This window comes from Capra hircus, chromosome 10 (assembly GCF_001704415.2).
Source record: "Capra hircus breed San Clemente chromosome 10, ASM170441v1, whole genome shotgun sequence".
In the NCBI taxonomy this organism is placed as follows: Eukaryota; Metazoa; Chordata; class Mammalia; order Artiodactyla; family Bovidae; genus Capra; species Capra hircus.
Genome location: NC_030817.1, coordinates 37872948 through 37898969, shown reverse-complemented (window position 1 = coordinate 37898969; position 26022 = coordinate 37872948). Strand labels below are relative to the sequence as shown.

Genomic DNA, 26022 nt, shown 5'->3' with positions numbered 1-26022 from the left:
GGGAGCCTGGTGGGCTGCCGTCTATGGGGTCGCACAGAGTCAGATATGACTGAAGCAACTTAGCAGCAGCAGCAGCAGCAAGCTCATTCAGGGAGTTGTTGGGAAGAGTAAATGAGATTAACCCTATCAAGTGCAACATATGTTCTCTAAACATTTGCTGGATCTGCACAATCACAGAGTCTAAACCTGATCCTGCTGGTCTGGTAACTTCCATTCTGGTATGTGATCCTGGGAAAAGCGACCTGGGTGAGCTCTGCCCCTCTCACCAGGTGCTTGTCTCTGGTGCCTGTGTCTTGCTGTCTGTCTTCTGTATCTCAGCTCAGTGTGCCCTGGACCTCCCCCCCGGCCCCACCACCAGGGGCCAACCCCTCCTCACAGTGCCATCACTCCCGGAGAGGGCTGGGTTGATGTCCTGCCATCTGGTAACTGGAGGCAGGCCCAAGGTTGCCCTGGCCTTGGTGTAAGAGGGCAGGCCCAGATCTCGGCCCCGGAGCAGGCAACTGGCCAGGTGGTCTGTGCGGGAAAACTTCAGGGGCCCAGGCCAGAAATCTGGGGATGAGATACCGAAAAGTCTGAGGGAGCTCCTGGACCTCATGTCCAGGTTCCCACCAGCCCTGGGACCCCAGCCATACCCACACAGAGGGAGCTGTGGTCTGCAGGTCAGAAGCTCCGTCAGCAATGAGAGATTGCAGGTTTCCCACCCCCCGTCCCCTCGACCCAGCATGCCTCCCTGCCAGGTTCTGGAGCTCCCACTGAACTTCTTCCCAGGGGCCAGGGCTGCATAGCTTGCAGGGACAGCCTCAGCCTCACCTCGCACGTCCTCCACCACCACATGGTCCTCTCGCTCAGCGATCTGGGAGGCCATGCCCAGCAGTAGCGCATCCACATCTTCAGCTCTCTGTAGGCTGGGGTGCTTTAGGGGTGGGGAGAGGGGAGAGGTGTGGCTAAAGGAGCCAGATGTTGGGCAGTCAGGCTCCCTCAACCCCACGCTTTGGGTCCTGGGCCCACCCAGTCCTGCTGTTTGCTCCCAAACTGGAGGGTCATTCCTCCTCTACAGCTTGATCCCCTACTCAGGATGAACAATGTCCCCATCCATCCAGAGTGCATGCTGCTAGGACACAGGTCTCCACAAGCACAAGGGACCTAAAACTTTACTTCTGTCTTAGGAAACGTGATGGTATGGTTGCCAAAGGCACTAGGTCAAGGTCTTGGCCCTTGCTCTGTTAGCAACCGGTTGTGTGACAGGACCTCTCTGAACTCAGCGTCCTGCCCTTAAGAAAAGGGCCTTATTAATAAAATAAAATAAGTAAAATAATACAAAGATATTAGCAGGACACTGACGTCTCTTTCAGCCCAGATCTATGACTCTGCTTTCCTCTTCCCCCTTTCCTCTTACCTGCCCTCTATGAACATACTACATGGAGTATCTGATGCTGCTTTAAACAAATGGTTAATGCTCCTCACCCCTAGTGGCCTGGACAGATGATTCCTGTTAATCTCTCAGAATTCCTCCCTCCACCTTGCCCTCCTCACACATGCACATTCACACGCTGCCCGGGTGTGTCTAACTAGGAAGTTTCCTTGGGGGAAGGGATGGCTGGAGTACTCCAGTGCCTACAGAGGGGGAGGAAAACCTAGGAAGAAGTGACGCATATGAAGCCACATCTGCACAGCCCCTCACACTGCCCTGAGGTGGGGGAGGAGGACTGAAGTTTGAGGTGCACAACTACCTGGCCATCTCAGACATTGGTAGGGGAGAAGGCTGAAGTGCCCTGGGCTGCCTCCTCCACCCCGGCCCATCCCAGCTGGCTGCCTCAGTCCACTGCCCACCTTTACCACACACGCTCAGAAACACACACACACACACACACACACACCCTCAATCCTGACCTCTCGGCTCCAGTAGCTGTTGCAGACCCGGAGAGCTCTGGGGACACTTGAGTTCCTATTGATGACCCCCTGGAAGTGGCAGCTGGCATTTCTGAAATGAAAGGAGCAGGTTAGTGGTGACTGAGGCTATGAAGTCCTAATGTCAGGCACACATCAGCTCTGGTCTCCAAAGCTAGAGCCAAGGACCCAGGTCATTGCTTCCTTAAGGTGGTGTGTGGTCAGGTCCTGAACAATCTGATTTTTGGAAGGTCCCTCTCTCCACATATGACCAAATTTCTAAAACTGTATCCCATATTTTGCCATGTTTCATTCTCTCTCACTCTCTCTTGACAGCTAAAGATATGGATATGGATATAGACATAGATACAGTTATAGATAAACTGTCAACAAAAAAAAAAAGCACAACATAAGAGTTGTGAGTTCCAGCTTTATTCAGGGAACTTAATGAGGACTATAGTCCAGGAAAGAGTCTCTGAGTAGCTCTGAGAGGACTGCTCCTAAAAGGTTGGGAGAGAAGCTAGTGTATATATATGATCTTGGCTAGAGAATGGGTGCAAACACTCATCTCTGTAGAAGGTTACTGCTAGTCATGAGGATCAGTTATCTTGGTTAATGGTTTTTGTGTTTTTCTATGTATGGGGAGATAAAAGAATATGGGTTCATTAAAAACTTTTTTCTGAGATATCTCTATCTATCTAATGAGTCTGTTTTTCCAAAGCACAGAGTGCCTTATTCTTTTTTTTTTCCTCCCAAATTCTTTTTCAGGGTATACTGTTGGAAGATAGCTGCAGTGGTCAATTCCACAAGTGGTTCCTTGTGGAACTGGATGGTGGGCAACATTCTTTACATATATATGTATATTTATGTATGTAAATTAAAACATATAAAAGGGATTATTAATCATTTTTTTGAAATTACTTGTCTATGGATAACTCAAGTACTACAATTTCTTAGCCATCATCAGCCATATCCAAAAATTGTTTTAGAGTAAAAAAATCTAATCCATGAATTGTTTTCAATTATAATGCAGCTGGAAAAAAAATAGACTGTCATGCTTTGTTTTATATACTTTTAACTTAATATGTATGTTTTTAAAGTTTCCCTCTCGTTATTTTGGAGCCAACACTTTTCTTCAGCTCTCATACATTTTTATTGTAATGCCCTCCAAAGGCTTATAAGCCCCATGTTCTGTTCTTATAGCTAAAAATGCCCCCAGGGTAGTGTCAACACCTGAGGTGCAGACCTGGGGGCTTTGTGATTCACCCTCTGAACCTCAATTAACTGGTCTTTAATTGGGGGGATTAATATCTACACCGGTTGCAAAAAAGTGGACATTAAGGTGCTTAAAAACCGCTGAAGGGGAATTCCCTGGTGGTCCAGTGGCTAAGACTCTGCTCATAATGCAGGGGGCTCGGGTTTGAGCTCTGGTCTGGGAACTAGAGCCCACGTGCTGCAACTGAAATATCCTGTATGCTGCAATGACGACTGAAGATCCCACCTGCCGCAACTAAGACCTGGCTCGGCCAAATAAATAAATGAATATTAAACACACACACACGCACAGTGATGTATTTTTTAAAACAATTGTCCTTCTTTCCTTCCCTAGTCACTGTTCTCTGGGGAATGGGCATACTTCAGATTGATAAGCCTGTCCTGAGGGCAGATTTTTCTCAATATGTACCCCCAGCCCTCCACACACAAACACCTGAGCCCCTCTCTCACCTCATGTAGACGCCAGGGGGCACCATGGTGGAGAAGAACTGCTCAGAGGCAGCCAGGAACTCGGGAGAGATGCTGGGGTCCAGGAAAGCGCGGTATCCTGGCCGGAGCGAAGAGGAGATAGCATTGGTAAGATTTAGCCCTTAAATCACCCAACTTCCCCCGCCCCCACCAAAAAAAGTTCCAGCAAGCTCTCCCTTCCTTCCTCCCCATCCCCTCACCTGCATATTCAGGGGGCATTTTTCGCAGGAAGCTGGGCAGCCACTCATACATGGCGATGTTCTGAGGGTCAAGAGAGGGGAAAGGGGAGGCCAGCGCTGGAGCAGCCAGGCCACGGGGGATCTGAGCTCAAGGAAAGCTTAGGAGGGAGATGAGGACCAGGCAGGGGCAGTCACGGGAGAGACTCTCAGACAGGAGAGGTGCGGAGGTTCCTGTTCCCCACAGGCAACCAGGGCAGGTGGGTGGGGAGCGGGCTGAGAAATAATCATCAGAAAACCTCCTGCGTGAGTAGCTCTTTGCCTGCTTATCACCCTCAGGGGCTTGTCCTAGATGGCGGCTCTCTGGGGAGGGAGGTGGTGGTTTCTGGAGGGGTCGTCCAGGACCGAGGGCTCTGGAGCCTCCCGGGGACCAGGCCGTGGGGGACCCACCTGGTAGGTGGCGATGACCCTCTTGCGCGCGTGCTGGAACAGCTCCTCGTCCCCCCAGAGCGGGTACCGGCTGGCCAGCTTCTGCGCCCACAGGTTGTGATAGCGGAACCAGAGCAGACCCAGCGCCTGCAGGAAGGGCTCGCGGTTCCCTCGCTCGGCCCCGAAGGCTGCACGCGCCGCGGGAACGCAGGGAGGAGATGAGCGCGGGCTGGACCGCGTGGCGCCCCTCGCCGTCCCTCGACCGCGCCCCGCCCGGTCCCCGCCGCCTCACCGTATAGCCCCCGCGGCCCGCGGCGGCCAGTGGTGGGATCTGGCGGCGTCCACATGAGCAGCGGGGCCTGCGCGGCCCGCGGGAAAGCGGGGTCGGGCCCCGACGCCAGTTCCCCCCCGGAGAAGCTCCGCAGCTCGTCGCTCCAGGAGTGTGAGGAGCCATAGATGGCGCTGCCGTCCAGCCAGCCGGTCACCTCGTTGGTCTGCGGGGACGACGGGAGGCTGAGGCGGGGGTCGAGCCGCCAGGCGGGTCTGGGAGGGGTGAGGGCCGCGGGTGTCGTGGGTGCGGCGGGATGGGGTCCTCTCCGCGGTTACCTCGGGTCCCGCCAGCCCCCCACCCCCGCCTGCCGCGCTCACCAGGTCCCGGGGGTTGCTGGGGCTCTGTCCGGTCTCGGGGTCCCAGCGACTCCTTTGGAAAGGCAAGACCACGTCCCCGCTCTGGTCGCGATCGAACACCGGGTCTCCGGGCGGGATGCGGATGTTGAGGAACTCGGCTGGGCAGCCAGACTTTTCCACGCTGACGAGGTCCGACAGCACGTGGTAGCCTGCCAGCAATTGGGGAGGGCTTGGTAGGGCCAGCAGAGGGCCCCTCGGGCCTTGTATGTAGACCCCCATCTCCTTCCCTTCAAGCTTTAAGACACTCAGAAGCCATTACGGGCAAGTCTAAGCCTTGACCTCCCCACCCCTTACAAACCCTTTGTCCAAACTGTTTTCATTGTCAAGTTTGGGCTTCTCCTTGGTAACTGGGAGGTGCCCGCGACTGTGCCTAGGCAGCAGGGTTGGCAGCGCTGGCTGTGACATGCAGCTGGGAGCAGCCTGCCCAGAGGGCCTGCCAGCCTCAGTGGGATGCTGCACACTGGAAAGCAAGTATGGGCACCAGGGATGGCCAACAGGAGCTGAGCACTCCTGCTCAGAGCCAACAACCCCCAGTCAGTGGGGTCAGGCCCACCTAGCACCCCCATCCTCAGCCATCGTACCAGAATCAGCACCCTGCCCTGAAGCTGTCCTAGGAGCCACAGGGGCAGAGTGAAATAGAGTCCCATCATGAGCCCTTCAGGATTATGCCCATGGTCCTCTCTTCCCACTCCCATCAATAGCTTAAGGCGGTGCAGATTTATGCCTCTCTCTTCTCCCCCTGCTCCCACGCCTACCCCACCACCCCATTGACTCCTCTTCCATCTCTCACACCCCTCTCTCAGACCTTCTGTCACTTCTCTCTGTCACTCCCTGATGACACAGAGGTGTCCAGCTGACCCCGCAGACTTCCCTTCCCCAGAGGTTGAGGCCCTCACCGAAGAAGACCCCCAGCACTGTGCGGTTTTGCAGCGAGGCCAGCCCTGCGGGGCCCCTCATGGCGGTGTTGCTCAGGGCCCGGGGGTTAGGCAGGTGAGGCTCTCCCAGGGGCTGGTACACACCATCTGCATAGCTAGCTGGGACCAGACGCTGTAGCCGAGAGCCTAGTGGAGGAGAGGGAAGCACAAGGATGAATTCTCAGGGGGCTCCCGGGCCCCTCTCCCAGGCTCCTCTCCAAACCACAGATTCTAAAACCTTAGGAATGAAGCTTTTCCAGGTACCAGCCAGCCCTTGCCCTTTAGTGGTGACTACTATCCTGACCCTGCAGCTCTGGTCTCCACTTGGCTCTCACCTACCTTTGCTGCCCCATCTGTGCTCCATGAGGTTGTTGTACCACCCATCGAATCGCTGCACCTCCCATGAAATGGAGTTCTGAGATGCTGTGTGAGAACAGAGGGAAGGGGCAACTGAGCAAGTCAGTGCACGAGAGGACAGGCTGGGTATGGGTCCAGGGAGCCTGGCACTTGGAGCAGCAGAAAGTGGACACCAGTACAGTGCAGGAGGAAGGGTACAGAGGGAAATCACCCAGAGCAAAGTGATGTCCAAATTCAAGCCCAATCTTTAAGCTGCTCAGTGGGAAAATATGGCAGGGAGCACTAAAGTTGTGTAACTGGTGTCTACTGATAAATGGCCTCAGAGAGGAAGAGGAGGGTGGAGGACAGCAGTGGCGATGGGGCAAGGGAGGCAGGAATCTTCTACTGCCCTCACACCTCAGCTCCCTGGGGACAGAAACTCTTCCCAGCCCTAAAACATCACACAGTGCAAGAGTCAGCCACTCTTCCACCCAGGGAAGAACGTCATTCTGTGACTCACCTGTGGACAGGGGCAGAATGGAGAGGGGCTTGGCCCTGTCCCGTTGGGCAGAGCTCAGAGCAAGGGTGTGAGCCATGGGGCTGTGGCTTTGGGGCCTGTTGCTACTCAGGTCTTTTCTCCAGTTTCTTGGGTGGGATCAGGGACTGACTGGTCATGTGGATAACCTTGTTGCCTCCTCTTCTGGGGCATTATGTTCCCCACATAATTCCTCCTACTGATTCTATTTTATTCTCCAAAAACTAGGATCTAGGAGGAAGCACTCAGCTGTTGAGGGAAGAACTCAGGCAATGGGGGCAGAAGGAAGAGTGTAGATGTGGAGCAAGGATGCTTCTGGTCAGTAGATCAGATGACCAGCCAGATTCCTTTCCTTAGACTAGGAGGTTACAGGGTTTAGGCTCCCTCTCTGCTCACCTCAGAGAACAGAGTAAAGAAAAGGACTCTCATCATCCAGAGAGAATGTCATTCCACTCAGACCAAGGACAGGATCTCAGGGCTACCTTCCTGCCCCATGACTGCAGACACATAAACTCAGCAGGGGATCTGAGATGGAAGATGACTCAGGCTGTGACGTTTGAGCAAAGAATTCAACTAAGGATCCAGGACTTGGGGCAGGAATTAGGGCGGCCACACACATGTGATTTCTAAAATATGATGAGCCAATGGCAGAACAAGGCTAGGGCATGGGGGAGAATGCCTCTGGGAATAAGAGGCAAGAGCTGGGGGGAAAAATGGAAAATGCAAGGCCCAGGGAAGGAGAGGACTGGGAGGAATGGGACTGTGAGCAGCTTTGGCAAGGGAGAAGCTGCAGGGGCTATCTCACCATCCTATGCCCTCCAGCCAAGACCCATCATTCCACAGACTTTCTCTTCTTGCATCTCCTACCCCTGATGATCAGGGACTTGCTCTTTTACACCTAATTTGTGGCACCTTAAGGCCACTTTTCTCTGCAGAAACATAGACTACAGAGAATGGCCTCAGATTCTAGTAAGAGGCTGTCCAAAGCTGAAGTAACAAGATGAAATTCTCATGGAACTTACTGGGTTGGTGTTTTTTTCTGTTTTGTTTTGTCTTTTTTTTTTTTTTGGCTGCACACCAAAACTTGCAGGATCTCAATTTCCTGACCAGGGACTGAACCCAGGCCATGGCAGTGAAAGCCAGGAATCCTGACCACTAGGCCACCAAGGAATTCCCAGATCTTAATGGGTTTTGTTTCTATCATATTGTTTTAAGACACTGGTGACTTTGCTTCAGCTTTGGGTCCAATCCAAGAATCCAAGATTCTTTTTTGTTTTGTCTAATCAGCCATTTCCTCTATAAGGTGACTTTATGAAGAACAAGAGAAGATAGAGGAGAGAGAAAGGGCCCCCAGACTGTAAGGAATACAATAGGAAGTACTGACACAATTGAAGGCTCTCTAGTTCTGTGTGTTTGGGGAAATTTTTCATTCCATTACCATTCATCTAATCAAGAGGTTTGAAATGAGCACTCACCGTGTGCAGGGTGCTATTAGCTAGGGACTAGGGATACAAAGTGACACAGCTTGAAAATGACACAGCTTCTGTCCTTGGAGGATCCTGGAGAATCCTGGGTTCCTCTGCTCCTAGCCACGCTTCTCTAGTCTGTACTCACCCATGGGCATCCATGGTCCAACCAGGAGTGTCCATACCAGAGCAAAGTGGAAGCTCATGATGAAAATGTTAATAGGGCTCAGGTGTTAGAACACCCTAAAACAGAGACCCTAGAAAAAAGACAAAGGATGGAGAAAATGAGCTCTAGCAGTTCAGGGGAGTCGGGGTCTCTGGAAGCCCTTTGAAATCAAGGCATGGGAGTGGGCCAAGGCTAGGGTATATAGCAAATGACAGGAGACTCACTCTCTCCCAAGAATCTTTCATTCATTCAATGAACATGTGATAAGCACCCACTACATGGTAGGCACTGACTTAGGCACTGGAGATTAAGTGATACAGCAGACAGAAACCTCTGCCTTCCAGGACTTTAAAGTAAAATTAATTGGAAACCTTGCCTTTTTTTTTTTTTTTGTCCATGCCACACAGCACTCGGAATTCTAGCTTCCTGACCAGGGATTGAACTGATGCCCCTTGCAGTGAAAGTGCAGAGTCTTAACCACTGGACCACCTGGGAAGTCCTGGGAAACCTTGCTTTGACTCATCTTCCCGCAGTATGTGTTCCCTGGACACAGTCTTGCTTGTCGGCCAGAACACTGGGTTGAGGCCAGGATGCTGTGCAGCAGCCAGTCCAGGAGTGTGATCTTAGACAGGTCACTTATCTGCTCTGGACCTTGGTTTCCTCTTCTGGCTATGAGAATATACCAGCCTAAACTGTCTACCTCCTAGCCTGGTCACCAAAATCAAATGGGAGAATGAGGTTGAATTCAAGGCAAGAAAATTGGACAAGTGTTATGTAAATATGATATAGAGAGGGTAGGCTGGAGCTTGGCTTCTGTTGGCAGACTCAGAAGGGATGTAGCCCCAGGTGCTTATGTGTTTGGTGCTGCTCTCTCTCTCTCTCAGGCCAGCACATCACCCAGGAATGATGGGGAAACTTAGGCAGCAGGGGGACTTAGGCTGCTGAGACTCTTGAGAAGTGCAAGGCCAGTGAAGACCTCCTAAAGGCAATCTGGAGATTAAACAAACAAACAAACAAACAGAAAACCTAGGCCCAGTCATAATTCAAAAGCTCAGCATGCCACTCTCTCCACCCCCAGTGAAGGACTTTGAATAGCTAAAGCTAAAAGGCTGGACCCGCTGAAGTGGCCACAGTGCCCCTTCCCTGATCTAGGATGCCTTGTCCCTTTCCCTCAGTCACCAGTGTACCACTCAACCAGTGAAAAAAAGCATGCAGTGAGCTTTCAGGCCAGGCTAGGGAAACACCTGAAGGGCAAAGTGGACATGCTTCATACCCACTCCTTCTGGGTGGGTAGCCGCAACCACTTACTTCCCAACAACCTTGAAAGGAAAGTAGAGCCTCATGACAGGGCAGTGAAGCCCCAGGCAGTGGTAGAACCTGGAAAGAACGCAGGTGCCTAGTTCTTTCCCCACATGGCTGCTTTTCAGACCCAAAGTACCAGAGCGGTGAGTTCCCTGGGGTAGGGGAAAGATGAGTCAAGGCCATAGGTATTCCATCTTGGTCCCAAGGGTGGGCCAAAGGGGAAAGCCTGGCCTCTAAAAGCCCAAAGTTCCCTCCCTGACACGATGCAGTGGCACCAAGAGGCGCTCCAAAGACAGCCCCTACGTCCAAGCGAACTAGGCCACCCAACATTCCCATTTCCCGAAAAACCAGGTCTTCCCAAGCCGTGGAGTATAGGTCTTCACAGGCTAATTTTAGCCTCGGGTTAAGAATGGAGGCGCAGCAGCCCCAAAGCTGGAATTCCCCTTCCCTCAGAAAAGCGTGGCGGTGTCACCGCAGTCACCTTCCCCTGAGCGCCCGTGCACGCGCGAGCCCTCCTGGGTCTGACCTGCGGCCGCGGCGTCTCTCGAGCGCTGAACTGCTGCTTGGCTCCCGCCGGGCTCGCTGCTGGGCTGGCGACGCCCGCTGAGTCCGGCGCCTTCTCCCGCTCTGCGCGGGGACGAGCAGGCTGGGGGGTGAAGAGGGGACTGCGCGTCCCAGTTCTAAGGCGGGGCGGGGCGGGGTGGAGTGCCAGGACGCGCCGAGGTGCTCCGAGGAGACCCGGGCGCGCAAGGTGAGACTGCACGGACTCGCCCAGCTCAGATGGAGTAGACGTCCGGTCAGTGGCGAAGCCACGTGAGCGGAGAAAAGAGCCAGTCGGCTTCTAAAAGGTCTGCTAGGGATGGGAGAGGGTCGAAGAGGGGACAGGGCGCAAAGGGACAGGGGAGACGCTGCCCAATCCTCTCCACGCGGGCGGATATGTGCTCGAAGACCAAGAGGACCGGTCAACGCCCGCAGAACCAGGCTAGGCGTTCGAGCAAGGCATCCGTCCTAAGACCTTTTAAGAGTCCGTGGTAACATCCACCACCCGGAGTTCGTCGTGAGATCTCGGGGGTCTCACTGCCGTCGAGCCCCGTCCGCGCCCCTCTGGACCCCGGATTGCATCGCTAGGTTTGTGCTAGAACTGCCCGGGGTTGTGAGCCAGGGGCGAGGGGAAGGAGGAGTCGGAGGGCTGGCTGCGGAGTGGACCGTTCTCGCGCACCCGTCCCTTTTCCGTCCCAGGCTGGGTGGGGGCGGGCGCAGCGCCGCGGAGACTTGGGTGCGGTCTGAGAAGATTGAGAGCTACTCGGAGCGGGGCGGCGGAGGGGCGGGAGGGCGGGACAGTATCCCAGACCTGGTTTGTCCGGTCATAGTCTACTTAAGTGCAGTAGGAGAAGAGTAGGGGTTGCAAGAGAGCCCCGCCAAGAGAAAGGGCGTGCGCTTTTGGTGACAGGGCGTCCGGACCTGGTTTCTTCTTTATCCCATCCCTGGGAGCGCTTCGTGTGAGGTTCCATCACGAAGAGGCGAGCGGCGCCGGCTGCCAGGCACGCACTGTTTGGAAGAGGCAAAGGTAGGAAACAGCAGTTCGGGTTTAAGCGGCGGGTATACTGCTGCGGTCTGTGCGGTCCGGGTGGGTGTCAAAGAGGGCCTTGAAGTGCTGTCCCCGCCCCGGCCCCTAGAGGCGCACTTCCCACATCCGCCCGGGTTCAGATCAAGTGGGAGTTCGAAGTATTGTGAGAAACTGAGAAGAGGCAAAGAACAAACAAAACAACAAAAACTTACTAAGGCCACGAGGTATACAGATGTAGAATCCTTACCTCGGCTTAACTGGAGTCTAGGTAATTCGGCTGGCAAGATTCAGCACCCCTAGGCTCCTTAACCACCTCAGCCCTTGTTAAGGATTCCTCCCCCAATCCACTTTTCAGATCTTGTTCTATTTCTCCACTTAACGGCCTTCTTTGGTGCAAAAGCACACGTACATGTGACCACACACCTTCTTGAAGAAAAGAGACCGGGACAGGAATTCTGGACAGGGTCCTTTTAGCCATCCAGAGCTGTGAACTTTGAGTGGGGTCCACCCCAAACAGAGAAATAAACCATCACATTCTAGCAACTGGTATCACTAGTCAGAGTTCTTGACAACTCCAGGCAAGTCACCCACACTCCCTTTGTAGAGAATTGGTCATCTTTACCGGTTTCAGAAGAAGCAGGAGGCAATCAAAGACTTCAGGAAGAAATCCGTGAGAGGCCACAGAACATTAAGAATGTACAGAAGAATGCTGAATGCAGAAGTCTGGAGCTTGTACTAGGCTGTATTTCCTTGAAGACTGCAGCTTTATTTCTTGGCCACCCCTAATACACACAAAAAGGAACCCCACTGTATCCTGTGGTAGGTAAGGAATGGGGGTAATCTGTATCTGAATTGCAACTGAGCATGAGAAATACTTTAGTATTTTAAGAGGAAAGGTGTCCCTTACCTCTCAGGCCATGTGGCAAAGGAGAAAAGGACGACCCCAGAATGTGGAAATTGGCCCACCCAGTGAGAAAACACCTCAGCTTTGTCACAGGGGCCTCTGATGCAGGATTTTGGGGTCTAGATATTTATGGTATTGAGAACTCCTTCCTTGTTTTGTCTATATTTCTATTTATATGAACCTGTAGGTGTGTATATCTGACCATGCATGCATGCATGCTCAGTTGCTCAGTCAAGTCCGACTCTTTGTGACCCAGTGGACTGTAGCCCGCTAGGCTCCTCTGTCCATGAAATTCTCCAGGCAAGAATACTAGAGTGGGTTCTCATTTTCTCCTCCAGGGGATCTTCCCGACCCAGAGATGGAAACTGAGTCTCCCGTGTCTCTTGAGTTGGCAGGCAGATTCTTTACCACTGAGCCACCTGGAAAGCCTATATCTGACTGTATCTTTCTTGTGCTTATTTATATTAATATATATTTATATCAGCATAATAATCTGGTAGTCGGCTAAGGGAGAAGTGGTGGATTAAAGATTGACATGAGATTTTTCTAGAAAAAATTCTACTGTCAGATCCTCCTTGGCCAGCCAGGAAGGAAGATGTCCCCAAAGGAAGCCACAAACTTCGTGGAAAAAGCAGGATTGTTGGGTGTGAGGACTTTTCATTTTCAGTCTGACTTTTTCATGCAGGAGGCCTATTAAGTTAATGATTAAAGCCAAATTAGGATCAGGGTTATCAAAAATTAACTTTAAATTGGGTGATGTAGATTAAAGAAGACCTATTCACTAAATTGAACTAGAAGGAACTACACAAGGCAAGTTTTATTCACCAACTGCCTTTTTGTTTTAGTCATCTTTAATAAATATTTTGGAGAATTGGAAATAAATTAGTGTTGTTCTTCTATACTTGATCCAGAAACCCTTTTGTTAGTGTTTTTTTGAAGCACAATGTTAATAGGGATGAGCCATTCTTATAAAATATTTTATAACCTCCCTTTGAAATAAATTGGAGAAGGAAATGGCAACCCACTCCAGGACTCTTGCCTGGAAAATCCCATGGATGGAGGAGACTGTCTGGCTACAATCCATGGGGTCGTAAAGAGCCAGACACGACTGAGCAACTTCACTTTCACTTCACTTTGAAATAAATGCAGGAATAATGCTAATACATGACCCTAATCAAAATACATTGCATCATCATTATTTCTTTATACTGCAAATATTTGGTTTTGAAATTCCAACATATAACATGTACTCTTATTTGACTACTATGTATTCAAACTTGGTTTATCTTCCTATCTTGTTAACCAAGATAGTCTACATTTTATACCATTTCCTTAAAAGTATAGTTTTCCATCAAAACTGTAACAGCTTCAGTCTAGGTGTCAATAAGTTAAAAAAGTCTTAGACCAATAAATATCTGTTATAAAATATGATAAAGTATCAGCATCACGTATTTTACAAAATAATTTAATCCTAAAACTCTTACTTATCTTTAGCGGAGTTGAAATGTATGTTTCAGATTCAACTAAACATGAAAATTCATGCTTTGGAGACTCCAACTATTGGAAGAGGCTTTCCAAAAATTTTGTGAAGCACTAAAAATTGACAGCATGGGTCAAATCCATTTCTGTCCAATCTTTAGCCTCAGTGTAGGTGATACTGTTGACTGAGTACAGTAGAGGACAGTGAGGAAGCATAGCTCCCTCTTGTGTGTGAAACAGAAGATCCCACCTGCAGGGAGAGGATACATTCATACATTCATTCATTCCATCCACAGCCTGATTAGCAAGTACATGCTGCATTAGTAAGTTTATCCCTTGATGCAAAGATGGAAAGACAAAGCCCTTGCCCTTTAGGAGATTAGAAGCTAATGGGTTCTAGGTGTTCAAACAGAGTGCAGTGTAATTACTGTGATTGTGGAGGTATGTTCAAAATGCCATCAGAACATTAGGGGTGGAAACATCTACACTGGCCTGATGATGTCAGGAAACTTCACAGAGGAGGTAACACGAGCTGAGACTTGAAAAGTGAAGAAGAGTTTGCCAAGAGAGCAAGAGCATTCCAGACATAGGAAATAGTATATACAAAGGCATGAAGGCTTGAAAGAGCATGTCAGATTCAGAGAGATGCCAGTAGTTTACAATGGCTAGGGATTAGGCTGCGTAAAAGATGGAGAAGGAAGTATAGGTGGGACTGGATCAAAAAGGACTTTGCATATGATGGTGAGAAGATTAGATTTAACGCAGAGCAAAGAAATAAAATGATTATACTTGCTTGTTAGAAAAATTGTCCTGGCACCAGGCCAGATAGGATGAGACGGAATTAGGGCAGAGGCAGTAAGTAGTAGGGAAGGAAATACATGGATGGTTTCAAGAAATAGTTAAGAGGTAAAATGGTCCAGGTCTCTGGCTTATTTGATTGATGAGATGGTGATGCCACTGAAGAGACAAAACAGAATAAAAAGCAGAGTGGAGACACTGAATTCAGTTTGGGACCTGTTAAATCTGAGGCATCTGTGGAACAGCCAAGTGAAAACATACACAGGATAGCTGGCCCTTATGTGTTTCAAGCCCAAGTAGGAAGTCTGTGCGGAGACAGATCTGAGAAGCATCAGCCATGAAGGGATGAACTTGCCTAGAAAATCATGAAGAGTTACTAGAAGAAGAAAGCCAAGGCAGAATCCTGGGGAGCATGACTGTTTAAGAGGGGAGAAAGAACTAGCAAAGGGGCCACGAAAGGGATGGCCAGAGGCAGGAGACCTAGGAGAACGTGGTGTCATGGAGGCCCAGGGAGGAAGTTAGAAGAAAGAGAAATTACCACGGGGAGGGCAAGAAGGATGAAAAGTGAAAGTTTCCCTTTAAATTTAGCACTTGGTGACCTAATGGGGAAGGATTCCCAGGTGGCTCAGTGGTAAAGAATACACCTGCCAGTGCAGGAGACACAGAAGACTTGGGTTCAGTCCCTGGGTAGGGAAGGTCCCCTGGAGAAGGGGATGACAACCTGCTTCAGTATTCTTGCCTGGGAAATTCCATGGGCAGAGGAACCTGGTGGGCTACAGTCCATTGGGTCACAAAGAGTCAGACATGACTGAGTGTCTGAGCTCTGAGCACACATGCACACAACCTAATGGAGAAGCTGGGGTTAGAGAGAAGCCAGATTCACTGGACTGAGGAGATAAGGCAGTGGACACACACAGAGACTGTTCTTCCCAAAAGCCTGGCTGTGAAAGGGAGAACATGGGACAAGGTAGCAGCTGGAAGGGACCCAAAAGTTCAACGGAAAGAGCTCCTTCTCTTTGTGTTCTTAAAATGGGAGAAATTAAAGCATGTTCTTGAGAGAAAGAGCTGGCAGAGAAAGAGGAGCTGCAAAATCACCAAGAGAAAAGGGGGATAACTGATGAGATAGGTGGTGGTGAAGATGGGCAGGATTGGGGTCAGAGCCTAAGAAGAAAAGATTCCATTGCTCTAGGATGGGAGAGTTGAAGAGTTAAGAGAAAAAGCAAAACTTCATGTTAAAACTGAGGCAGAGGTTATTCGACTTGCCCCAAAGAGAGGACTGAATGTTTAAACTGTCTCTTTGCCTGATACCATGCTTCCTCCCATAGATAGCACCAGGAGGTGGCCAGCCTAGAAGGAGAGGGAGAGTCTGGGAGCCACAAAATTTAGAACTAGAATGGGTCATGGAGATCACCATACCCAATTGCAGATGAGGAAGCTAAGCAACAGAGGAGGTTTTCATTTGTCTGTCTAGTTATAAAATCAGTCAGTAAAGAACTGGAACTAGACCCAGGGTTCCCTGTAAGGATTGTCGAAAGAGATAAACGGGGAGTAGTGAAATGCCCCCCTCCTTCCCAATCTACTAGCTTCTATTTATTAGTATTATTCTGTTCCAGATACTATTCTTAACACTTTATAGACACAATCTAGTTTCATATTCACAATGACCCTATGAAGTTAACATTATCATCATCCCAATTTAAAAAATAACATAAAGTCTCTTTTGAGGTCAAGTAACTTGCAAGAGGCAAAGGCATAATTAAAATACAGAGCTTCTAAACTCCTAAACTTATCCTTCCATTGTATCACTTAACAAGACACTGCCTGGTCAAACTATAAATTATGGAGCTTCCTGGCTACCAAGGCCCCAGTACAAATCATAGACAGGGAAATGAGCAGAGCTGGGTTCCATGATCATAAGAGGAATTTTTTTTTTTTTCACATTTGACATGTCTAAAATTGAGATGTATCTTACCAACAATGGCTATTATAGTTTATTTGTTTGTTTGTTTTGCTGCACTGCACAGCATATAGGATCTTAGTTCCCCAACCAGGGACTGAACCTGTGCCCCCTGCAATGCAAGCACAGAGTCTTAACCACTTAACCAGGGATGTCCTGGCTGTCATGACTTAATTGGCAGGGATTTTTTTCTCTTTCTTTCTTTGTGATACATAAAATAACAGCCTCCATTCCATCTGGATTTCACAAGACACTGTTGATTCAGGTACCATTTTCCCAGTATTTTGTCTGCAAATGGACAAACTAGAGCCAAATAGCTTTGAGATCAGGGAATAGAGAGAACAGAGCTGAGCCAGGGCTTGAGCTGAAAGGAAGCCTGGGAATTTAAATCAAGGAGAAGAGCCGCTGTTGATGATGTGTGGGTGGAAGGACGTCTGGTCCTAGCACTGTTCCTAGTGAAGGGCGGGCTCCTTCAGTGCTCACTGAGGTGCGCTAGTTCAGCTCAGTTGTTCTCCAGTTACCAGCGCAGGAGCCAGGGTGCTCCCAAGAGCTGGTCAGACGGGAGGGGGAGGGTCTGGGAATCAGCCCTCTGGTGATGTAGCTGGATTACGTACACTTAGCAGAGTTCTCTGGCCTTTGTTCCTTTGGGGACTGAGGAGGAAAGCCAACATCTTTGTAATCTGTACCATCTTTCAGCCTTATGCCTTACCTTGACAGTAAATACAGCTCTTTTTATGTTCTGTGATCTGACTGCTTGTGCTGGAGGCCTGAGGGAGATAAAAGAGAATTATATTTCCTAAGACGGCCCCAGAGGAAGCAGAGAAGCCTTGAGGGTAGCGGTGGCACTGATTTAGGGGACCTGGGGATTACGAAGGAAGCATGGGGTGACAGAGACTTATTGCCAAGACCTTTATTCTCTCACAGCTAAGGATGGCTGAAGGATAGTGGAATGGTGGTAATAGGCATTAGGCTGAAAGATGGTATAGATTACAAAAAGGTTGGCTTTCCTCCTCAGTCCCCAAAGGAACAAAGGCCAGAGAGCTCTGCTAAGTGTATGTAATCCAGCTACCTCACCAGAGGGCTGATTCCCAGATCTGGACTGGCCCTCCGGTCTGGTGAGCTCCAGAGAAGAGGGGTCTGGTGTACTCTCTGCTGCATCTCCAGCACCAGGAACAGTGCCTGGCACAGAGAGGGCACTCAGAGAACACCTATTGTTGCAGAGCCTCTGCCTCCCCTGAACAACCCCAAATGGCTGCTTTTGGACACACATTCCCCTTCTATGCTGGGCCCAAGCCGACCTTCCCAACGGACACCACATTGGCCGTCATCGTCGCCATCTTTCTGACTTCACTGGCCACCTTCATCATCATCCTGCCAGGCATTCGGGGCAAGATGGTGAGAAACAAAACAAACCCTGCAGACCCCAGCCCCAGAGAGACCTTGACCTTGGAAGGAGGGGTCCAGACTCTCTGGTTACAATCAGATTCAGGAGAGAGAGTCTAGTCCTGAGAAAACATCAGCCACCCTCCCAGCAGAGAGCTCCCCACACCCTGACAGATAATTACTGAATATCTGTTCTGGGCCAGGAACTTTGATCTCAGTTGACTGAGTGATCTCAGCTTTAGAGCAAACACCCTCCCCAAGTCTGGAAAGAGAAGGGGTGGATTTGGAAGGAGGGTGAGACATCGTGAGCCACCACTCCCACCCTGTGACACAGAGGCTGTTCTGGATGCTGCGGGTAGTGACCAGCTTATTCATTGGAGCTGTGATCCTCGGTGAGTGTGAAGGGCAGCTGACTTGGGCAGCTCCTCCATCCTGTCTCTCCCATCGGGGTGTCCCCACAGCAGCCTTTGCTTCAGGGTGGACTTCTAGACCTCCCTTCCCACATCTCCCTCACCCTGGACTTATTCCCTCATGTCTACCCTTTCCCTGAGAGGTGCAAGACTCCTCCATGTGTCTCTCCAACCTTCTGAACATTTTTATTCAGTGGAAAGCAGGTCAAATGAATGCCTGTGGGGAGAGGGTCTCTGGAGACTGGAGGGAAAGAATGGTGGAAGGCTGGCTTCGCTTTGGGGATTAGGCAATAGGACACACAGAAAGTCTCTGTGTTGAAGCTCCCTGTGTTTGCCTAGAACCATTTATTATGTTAGTGTTTCCTCCCCCAGCTGGTTGAGTAGCGCTTCCTAAATGGGGGAAGAGAGGGGAGGGGTAAGAGGAGTATAACCAGGGGAGGGAGATATTGGATTCTGACCCATTTATTCATTTTTAAAAAATTTTATTTTGGCCTGTGTGGGTCTTCATTGCTGCATGGACTTTTGCTTTATTTGCAGCGAGCAGGGGCTCCTCTCTAGTTGCAGTGCGTGGGCTTCTTACTGCAGCGGCTTCTCATTGCGGAGCACAGGCTCTGTAGCATAGGCTCATAGTTGTGGCGCATGGGCTTAGCTGCTCTGAGGCACGTGGGATCTTCCTGGACCAGGGATTGAACTTGTATCTCCTGCATTGGCAGGAGCTTCTTTACCACTGTGCCACCAGAGAAATCCCACCCCACCCCCATTTATTCATCTCATACATGTCGCTGGCAAAATTACTATGACCCAGGCCTTATGCTGGTTAATGGATACACAATTATAAGCAAAACAGCCATGGTTGGCCCCCTTGGTGCTTTCCCCCTGGCTCTAACCCAGCAATGCCAGGCCTCCCTGAGTTCTTGTGTATCCAACTCCCCAACCCAGCTGTGAATTTCAGTTCTGAGTGGTCTGTGGGCCAGGTGAGCACCAACACGTCCTACAAGGCCTTCAGTTCCCAGTGGATCAGCGCCAACGTTGGACTGCAGATTGGGCTGGGAGGCGTCAACATCACGCTCACAGGTGAGGGAGGGCTCTTACCTGTGAGGGAGGGCAAGGCGTGGCTCTGTGTCTTTGGGAGCTATGCTCAGAGTGGTCTAAAGAGCAGGATGCGGGGTGGTAGGAAGGGAAACTCTCAGACCTTGGAAATGGCCTTCTTTCACTGGAGACCAGAGCCTGGCCCTCTGTCCAGCATGATAAAACGCTGCCCAGGTACATCTCCACTCTGGCCCTTGGGTCTCTGCTGAGCACAGCTGCCCTCTTCCCCAGGGACCCCAGTACAGCAGCTGAATGAGACCATTGATTACAACGAGGAGTTCACCTGGCACCTGGGGGAGAACTACGCGGAGGAGTACGCCAACGCACTGGAGAAGGGGCTGCCAGACCCCGTGCTCTACCTGGCCGAGAAGTTCACCCCACACAGCCCCTGTGGCCTGCATGGCCAGTACCGCCTAGCGGGACACTACACCTCGGCTATGCTGTGGTGAGCGTGGCCGGAGGCCCTGCTGGCCTAGACTCAGGAATGGGGCTTCCACCCATCTCTCCTACACTCATGTGGGGATCCCTAGTGAGACAGTCTGGTGCCAGTGACCACAGTACTTGGTTGGGAAGCCCACAGGCAGGAGTCCCCACCTCACCTCTTTGGGGTGTCCTTGGGTCCCTGAGCCTCCACCTCAGCCCCTCCAGGTAGAAGTTCGCCCCAAATGAGGCAGAGGTACCAGCCTTCACCAGGTCCTGGCTCTCCAGGGTGGCATTCCTCTGCTGGCTGCTGGCCAACGTGATGCTGTCCATGCCTGCGCTGGTCTACGGTGGCCACATGTTGCTGGCCACAGGTCTCTTCCAGCTGTTGGGACTGCTCTTCTTCTCCACGGCCACATCCCTCACCCCGCCCTGTCCCTTGCGCCTGGGTGCCGCCACGCTGCACACTCACCGTGGGCCTGCCTATTGGATCACGTTGACCACAGGTGAGGCCCTGGGACAGGCAGTGGGGGGCTCAGGGCCAGGGCCCAGAAGGCCTATGGGGTTGAGGGTCTGCCTCTGGGGACCAAGGATGCCTTTCCCCTCTTTAGAGCCCCCTCCCTCTTAGATTCCTTATCCCCAGGCTTCACTTCCTTGTATTTGTATGTATCTGTCTTTGTCATATCCCTTATTCCCTAACTCTCTCTTCACCCAGCTCTTCCCAAAATCTTCTGACCTCATGACCCCTCCCTCTTCCCCAAAACACTTTCCCCTGTGTCCTCCATTCCTGAAACACTTCTCTGTCCTTGCCTCACAGAGTGTTAAATTGCCTGGCAGTTTTCTTCTTTTCTCCTGTCCTACTGTGTCTGCCCCCTTAAGCCATTTCCTGTGTCTCCTCCTGTGTGTCCTGCCCTCCTCCAAGTGCTTCTTGGTTTTCAGAGTTTTCTCTCTCTACCCTGGGATGTAACTGAAGGAACACTGGGTTTAGAGTCCAAAAACTCAGGACAACAGACCCATAACAGCCATACGACCTGATACTGATCATCTCTTGGAGCACAAGTTGCCCTGAAGCAGGGACACCAGGCCTCCCTCAGGAGGGGCCTAATGCTCTTAGGAAAAGATGTCCTTGGGAGGGTGTTCCTATCACTGAGGTGGGATACTTGTTGCTCCATCACCAGGACTGCTGTGTGTGCTGCTGGGTCTGGCCATGGTGGTGGCTCACAGGATGCAGCCCCACAGGCTGAAGGCTTTCTTCAGCCAGAGTGTGGGGGAGGACCCTGTGCTGGAGTTGAATCCCGAGGAAGGGGGACTTCTGAACCCTCGCTACCGGTCCACCACTGAGAGTCCCGAGCCGCAGGACATCCCTCTGTCAGAGGCTTCCTCCGAGGCCCCCTGCGAGGAGCCTGACTGTGCCCTGTAACCGCTCCTTTCCCTGGTGGCACCTGGACTTCCAAAATGGCTCCAGACTTTTCTGGAACCCACCCCCTCAAACCACCAGAACTGCCAACAGGCTGGGTTGTATCAGTTTCCAGCACCAGTCTGAAAGTGGAATAGGGAAAGAGGCTCCATCTATTGGTGTTAAAAGTGGAACAAAACAAAAAGCTCTAAGGCAGACATCAAGGCTGCTCATAAACCAGACCAAGCAGAGACTACCTGTTTCTGCCTAGCAACCCTGCTCTCCCCTGGTGCTTTGCCTCAAGGTGGCATTTACTGAGACCCAGCTTCGCCCACATAATGACATATGTGTGTGCGGGGTTACAATGTGATTCTCCTATGGTCCCTCTCATTCTTCTGCATGTCTTTGATTTCCTTTTTCCTGGGTCCCTTTTGTTTTTCTTTTACTGCCCCAGCTGGTGTGTTTTCATTAATACAATGAAAGTACTGCAAGGGAGAAGAGACCAAACTTCTTGTCTTAGATCTAATATTAACTTAGTGTGCCACATTCTCTCTGAGCCTCTGTTCTAAACTTGCCAAATAAGATTGTAGGATTTGCCAAGGACCTTAAAAAATTCCCAGGGTTTACATATTTATGCCTTGCTGACATAGCTTGGCCCTCAGACACCACTCCTTTGATGAATAAACTAAAGTAGTGAATAAACTCCAAAATAATATTTCTTTCAAGCCCACTCAGCAGAGAGGGATCCCAGGGGGCCAGTGGCAGGGGTGGGGAGCTGAGAAGACCTGTCTGGTCACTGCTACCATGTCCTTGGGGCAGCTCAGGAGGATGCTGGCTTTGGTTGGTTCTTCCCTGGACTCACTAGAGGGCACCCTCTCCCGAGTTACTCTGCATTTTTCAGACAGACAGAACCCGGCGTGAGTGGCAACGCAAAGAGTGTACTAGACTATCTCCAACCTAGGAAAGTCTCGTATGCCCGGAAAGCCTTAAAAAGCCGGGGAAGACAATGGGGAGAGTTTCTAGAAAACAAAAGAGAAAGAATTTATTTCCAGCTCACCCTGGGAGACTTTCTGCGGAGCGGGGGTCACATCCGAGGCCACCGGCCTCTCCCACCGCGCTCCCGGAGCTCCTCCGCTCGGCGGGCACCGGCACCCCGGCCTGCGCGGGGACCAAGGCGGAGTAGGAGTCCGACGTTGAGTCCTTTCACAAGTTAGTACTGATGGTTAAGTCCGAGGCCCTGAACTGCTTATGCAGTGGGTTGCTGAGGACGAGAGGCGAGCTCCCCTTCGCTGGACTTTCGAGGTCCTTGACACTTCCTTCCAAGAAGAGGCGAAGAGCGCTGGGCCGAGCGTAGTGCAGACTCAACACCGCCGCTCCGAGCAGGAGGCACAGGACGCCTGCGACAGCGCAGTCGGGGCGGGGTTGGGGGTGGGTAAAGGAGGCTGTTAGGGCATCAGATCCCGGCCTCCCCATCTCCATCTGTTAGAAGTATCTGCATTTCCTGCCTTCCCCCCACACACACACCCGCAGAAAGATCTCTAGTATGGAATACATGATACGCGGGTTCTCGTGCTCAGTGGGGTAAGATACCGAAGGAACCCTTCCGAACTCCGTTTCCCTCCCTCATCTGCAAAGTAAGTGTAACAATGCCAGCGTCTACGAACTAGTGAGCGGGACAGATCAGATAATTTATGTGAACTCAGTATACAAACTGGAAAGCGCACACTGGTATAAATCCCGTCCCCGCTCCCAGCCACCGGGGGCGTGTTCCCTCGGTCCTCACCAGTGGCCAGCGTGATCCAAAAGGCTGCGCCGTAGTGAGTGGTGAGCTCGGAGGAGCCGAGGCGGAGCTGGCAGAGAGGCACGCTGGAGATAGAGGCGAAGGCGAACACCGAGAAGAGCGCGAAGGCGCCGGTGATGAGGAGAGCCAGGCCTCCGTAGTGCGGAACCGGCATGGAGAGCAGCATGTTGGAGAGGAGCCAGAAGCAGAAGGCCACCCTGCGGGGAGGGGGCGGTGGCGCTGTGAGCCTGGTCCTCCAGCACGCCCGGCTTCCCACGGGCTTGCAGGCTCTACATCCCAACCCAGAATCAAAGTTCGGGGCTGGGATGGCAGAGGCGCAGGGAAACACCGGAGGGGAGTAGCCGGCGTTCAGCCGTTTCTGGTTCTCTTCGGATTCCGGCGGCCGGTACCGACCTCGTAACTATCTGCCCCCGGGGCTGCGATTCTCACCCCAAGCGCGTCAGGCTGCAGCGGGAACTCACATCCTGTAGCTCACGCGCCCCCACCCCCACCCCCACCCCACCCCCACCTCCACCCCCACCCCCACCCCACCCCCACCCCCACCTCTACCCCACCCCCACCTCTACCCCCACCCCCACCTCTGCCACATACACACACACACAGACGCAGAGTGTCTTCTCACCATAGAGTGGCCGAGGCGTAGTGTCCCGCCAGGCGGTATTGGCGGTAAACCCCGCAGGGGCTGCTTGGAGTGAACTTCTCCGCCAGATAGAGAACCGGGTACGGCAGCCCCTTCTCCAGGGCCTCCGCGTACGCCCCGGCATAGTTTTGGCCCACCCGCCAGACGAACTGCTCGTTGTAGTCGATGGTCTCGTTCAGCTGCTGCACTGGGGTCCCTGCGGATGGCGGCGAGGTTACCCGGCTGCGTACAGCTAGGACCCGGCGACTAAGCGGATTCAGTTGGGAAAGTGAGACTCCAAGAAAAATGGGTTTGGCAGCGGTTGAGGAAAACACCAATCAGTGAGGGCCCGAAGTTATTTGAACTTGTGGGATCTGTCTTCACAGGTCCCCCAGCTGTTCCTGCCATCCTCCCCGACCCATGGTGTCTGTCTGCCAACCCCAGGAGCTCACATAGCCGCAGCCCCCTCACCTGTGAGTGTGATATTAACACCCTCCAGGCCCACATGCAGACCGACGTGGGCTCGGACGCGTTCCACGCTGAAGGCCTTGTAGGATGTTTTGGTGCTAACGCTGCCGACTGACCATTCTGCGCTGAAGTGCGCCGCTGTGGGGAGACGCACACGGTGGGGGCGGGGAAAGGTCAGGGAGAAGATTGGGGACGTGGAATTGGGAGAGTGGTGATGGGAGGTGGGAACTGGCACAGAGTTGGCGGGGGTGGGTAGAGGGGCGTCTAGAGCCCAATCCATATACACGGTAAGGGTGGAAGCCTGGGTACTAGAAAGAGAATGGGAAGAGGGATTGGGAACCCAACTGAAGTTCTCCACTTGCCCAAGCGTCCTCTGGCCACCCCCTTCCTCACCACAGGTCCTCTCCCCATCCACTGCATGACACACTCACCCACAATTTCTGCTCCTATGAACAGGCTGAGAAGAACTCTCACCAACCAGAACCATCGCTGCAGGAGCACATACTGGGTCAGGTCTGGGTACTGCCTGACCAGATTCCCGCAGACCTCCCTTGACCCCATGCTGCCCTGGCCTTGAGTGACTCTGCAACTTCCCTCTCCTGCCCACCTTTCCCAGTTACATTCTTGACCTTTAAAGGCTGAAGTCAAGTCATGCAAGTACCTCTGAACCATTGGCATGTCTGATGTTTTCTGGCTGCATGTTTCTACCTCCCTAGCCCCATTTCCCAGTCCACCCTGCCACTGGGCTGTCTCTACCTTATGCTCTCCCGCCACCCCCATCCCCTTTTTTCTCTGGCTATTGGTTCCTACTCCTGAAGCTGCTTCCTGCTTGGCTCACTGCCATGGTGAGGCTCAGTGAGTCCAGAAGTGCTAGGCAGGCAGGGGTCACCTCCCTCAGGAGAGGGAGGCCTCAGGGTCTGGTCACCAGGTAGAGGAGGTGGGACACCACATCTCAGATATTACTAGGCATGCCAGTTTCCCAGAAAACCAACACAAGACCTGGGGAGCCTTGAGAAACAGACAACTTAGGTTCTGGGAGAGGGGGCAATCTAAGAAAAAGTGCCCAGTTTACCATAACTTTGAAGAAATTGCTTTAGGATGGGGGCACACGACAACAAAGTGCAGAGGCGAAACATAGCAGTCTGAGTTGCTGTTTTCTGTCCTCTTAGCCAGAGGTCATCACCCAGAGGTCAGAAAGGGGGTGGAAAGGGAGTGGAGGTGCAGCCTGGGGAGAGGAGGGGGTCCCTGCAGCAGGTGAAGCCTTGAACTGACCCCAGGATTACCAGACTGGACACCCACTCTCTGCAGCAGCCTCCTGAATGTTCCAGCTTGGGGGGGCGGGGTCCTCTCTGAATGTCCTGCAGAGGCTTTCTCCCTATTCTTGGGAAGGGGTGCGTACTGGACCAGACTACTGGGGTGCTCCCCTTGTGTTGGCCTGGTTCAGTGTGCTTCAGCCTGACTCTTCATGAAAGACCCTGCTGCCCTCCTACCTGTCCTGAGTTCTCCAGAGACAAAAGCTGTCCAAGATGCCCTCCATCCCCCAGACCAGAGCTTCTACTACCCCCTTACCGAGTGGCCACGAATCCCGGGTAAGATGAGCAGGAAGCTGGCGGCCAAGACCAAGAACACGAGAATGACGATGAGTAGAGGGACACTGAGGCCGGCGGCATGCCGGGGCTGAGGGTAGAAGGGCAGCACACCATCCCACAGAGTCATGCTGCAGCCCGGCTGAGCTGGGTGTGTTCCAGCGGGGAGAGCAATCACTGGCCTTCGAGTCCAGGTCCCACTTCCCTTTACTCTGTCCCCTGGGTGCGAGCACTAGACCCAATGGAAAAGTCAAGTCTGAGCGTCTCCGCTCCCCTTTAGGAAGCCAGCAGCTAACTGCTCTCAGGCGCTCTGGATTGGCCGATACCGAGTTAGGCAAGTGGGAGAGCGGGCTCTGAGGGTTCGCTCTGCGTTTGGAAGTCGCATGGGACCTGAAACCCCTTTTATAGCAGCGTGAGCCGAGCGCTGAGCGCTGTCGGGACTTTGCAGCTGGGTCCCGGAGGGAAAAGATCATGCAAATAAGAGGCGGAGGTCATTATGCAAAT

General features: G+C 52.1%; 3 protein-coding genes across 8 annotated transcripts in view; 1 reads left to right on the top strand and 2 right to left on the bottom strand.

Moving 5' to 3' along the window:
* DUOX1 (dual oxidase 1) overlaps positions 1–10266 on the bottom strand; it is a 33601-nt gene extending 23335 nt beyond the window's left edge. Inside the window, exons 1-12 of the mRNA XM_018054146.1 lie at positions 10168–10266; positions 8322–8430; positions 6176–6259; positions 5819–5983; positions 4884–5071; positions 4528–4729; positions 4257–4423; positions 3831–3891; positions 3613–3709; positions 1891–1981; positions 811–913; positions 377–549 (exon numbers count right to left, since the gene is read on the bottom strand). Of these exons, the coding sequence (XP_017909635.1) occupies positions 377–549; positions 811–913; positions 1891–1981; positions 3613–3709; positions 3831–3891; positions 4257–4423; positions 4528–4729; positions 4884–5071; positions 5819–5983; positions 6176–6259; positions 8322–8379 (1389 nt within the window). The 5' untranslated portion in view covers positions 8380–8430; positions 10168–10266. The remainder of the gene's footprint in view (positions 1–376; positions 550–810; positions 914–1890; positions 1982–3612; positions 3710–3830; positions 3892–4256; positions 4424–4527; positions 4730–4883; positions 5072–5818; positions 5984–6175; positions 6260–8321; positions 8431–10167) is intronic.
* DUOXA1 (dual oxidase maturation factor 1) lies at positions 10673–21746 on the top strand. Of its 5 annotated transcripts, XM_018054143.1 has the most exons (9): positions 10673–10769; positions 11092–11208; positions 11813–12031; positions 17567–17741; positions 18064–18121; positions 19079–19213; positions 19460–19673; positions 19922–20154; positions 20827–21746. In XM_018054143.1, the coding sequence occupies exons 3-9, from the start codon at positions 11922–11924 to the stop codon at positions 21066–21068; spliced, it is 1167 nt and encodes a 388-aa protein (XP_017909632.1). In that variant the 5' UTR covers positions 10673–10769; positions 11092–11208; positions 11813–11921; the 3' UTR covers positions 21069–21746. The 5 variants fall into 5 exon arrangements, with proteins under 5 accessions (XP_017909632.1, XP_017909634.1, XP_017909633.1 ...); XM_018054145.1 differs by lacking the exon at positions 11813–12031 and having other exon boundaries at positions 10679–10769; XM_018054144.1 differs by lacking the exon at positions 10673–10769 and having other exon boundaries at positions 10981–11208; positions 11813–12027.
* DUOXA2 (dual oxidase maturation factor 2) lies at positions 22068–26008 on the bottom strand. Of its 2 annotated transcripts, XM_018054142.1 has the most exons (6): positions 25502–25894; positions 24364–24421; positions 23936–24070; positions 23468–23681; positions 22828–23042; positions 22068–22441 (listed from the first exon to the last, which is right to left on the bottom strand). In XM_018054142.1, exons 1-6 carry the CDS (start codon positions 25646–25648, stop codon positions 22248–22250), a joined length of 963 nt encoding a protein of 320 aa, XP_017909631.1. In that variant the 5' UTR covers positions 25649–25894; the 3' UTR covers positions 22068–22247. The 2 variants fall into 2 exon arrangements, with proteins under 2 accessions (XP_017909631.1, XP_017909630.1); XM_018054141.1 differs by lacking the exon at positions 24364–24421 and having other exon boundaries at positions 25502–26008.

Coding starts and splice junctions, on each gene's coding strand:
- DUOXA2 (XM_018054141.1), bottom strand. CDS start 25,991: ATGATCTTTTCCCTCCGGGACCCAGCTGCAAAGTCCCGACAGCGCTCA. Junction 23,682..23,935: donor TGTTAATATCACACTCACAG/GTGAGGGGGCTG, acceptor CGCCATCCGCAG/GGACCCCAGTGCAGCAGCTG. Junction 22,442..22,827: donor TTGGATCACGCTGGCCACTG/GTGAGGACCGAG, acceptor GCGCTGTCGCAG/GCGTCCTGTGCCTCCTGCTC.
- DUOXA1 (XM_018054143.1), top strand. CDS start 11,922: ATGCAGAAGTCTGGAGCTTGTACTAGGCTGTATTTCCTTGAAGACTGC. Junction 17,742..18,063: donor CAGGCATTCGGGGCAAGATG/GTGAGAAACAAA, acceptor CCTGTGACACAG/AGGCTGTTCTGGATGCTGCG. Junction 20,155..20,826: donor TTGGATCACGTTGACCACAG/GTGAGGCCCTGG, acceptor CTCCATCACCAG/GACTGCTGTGTGTGCTGCTG.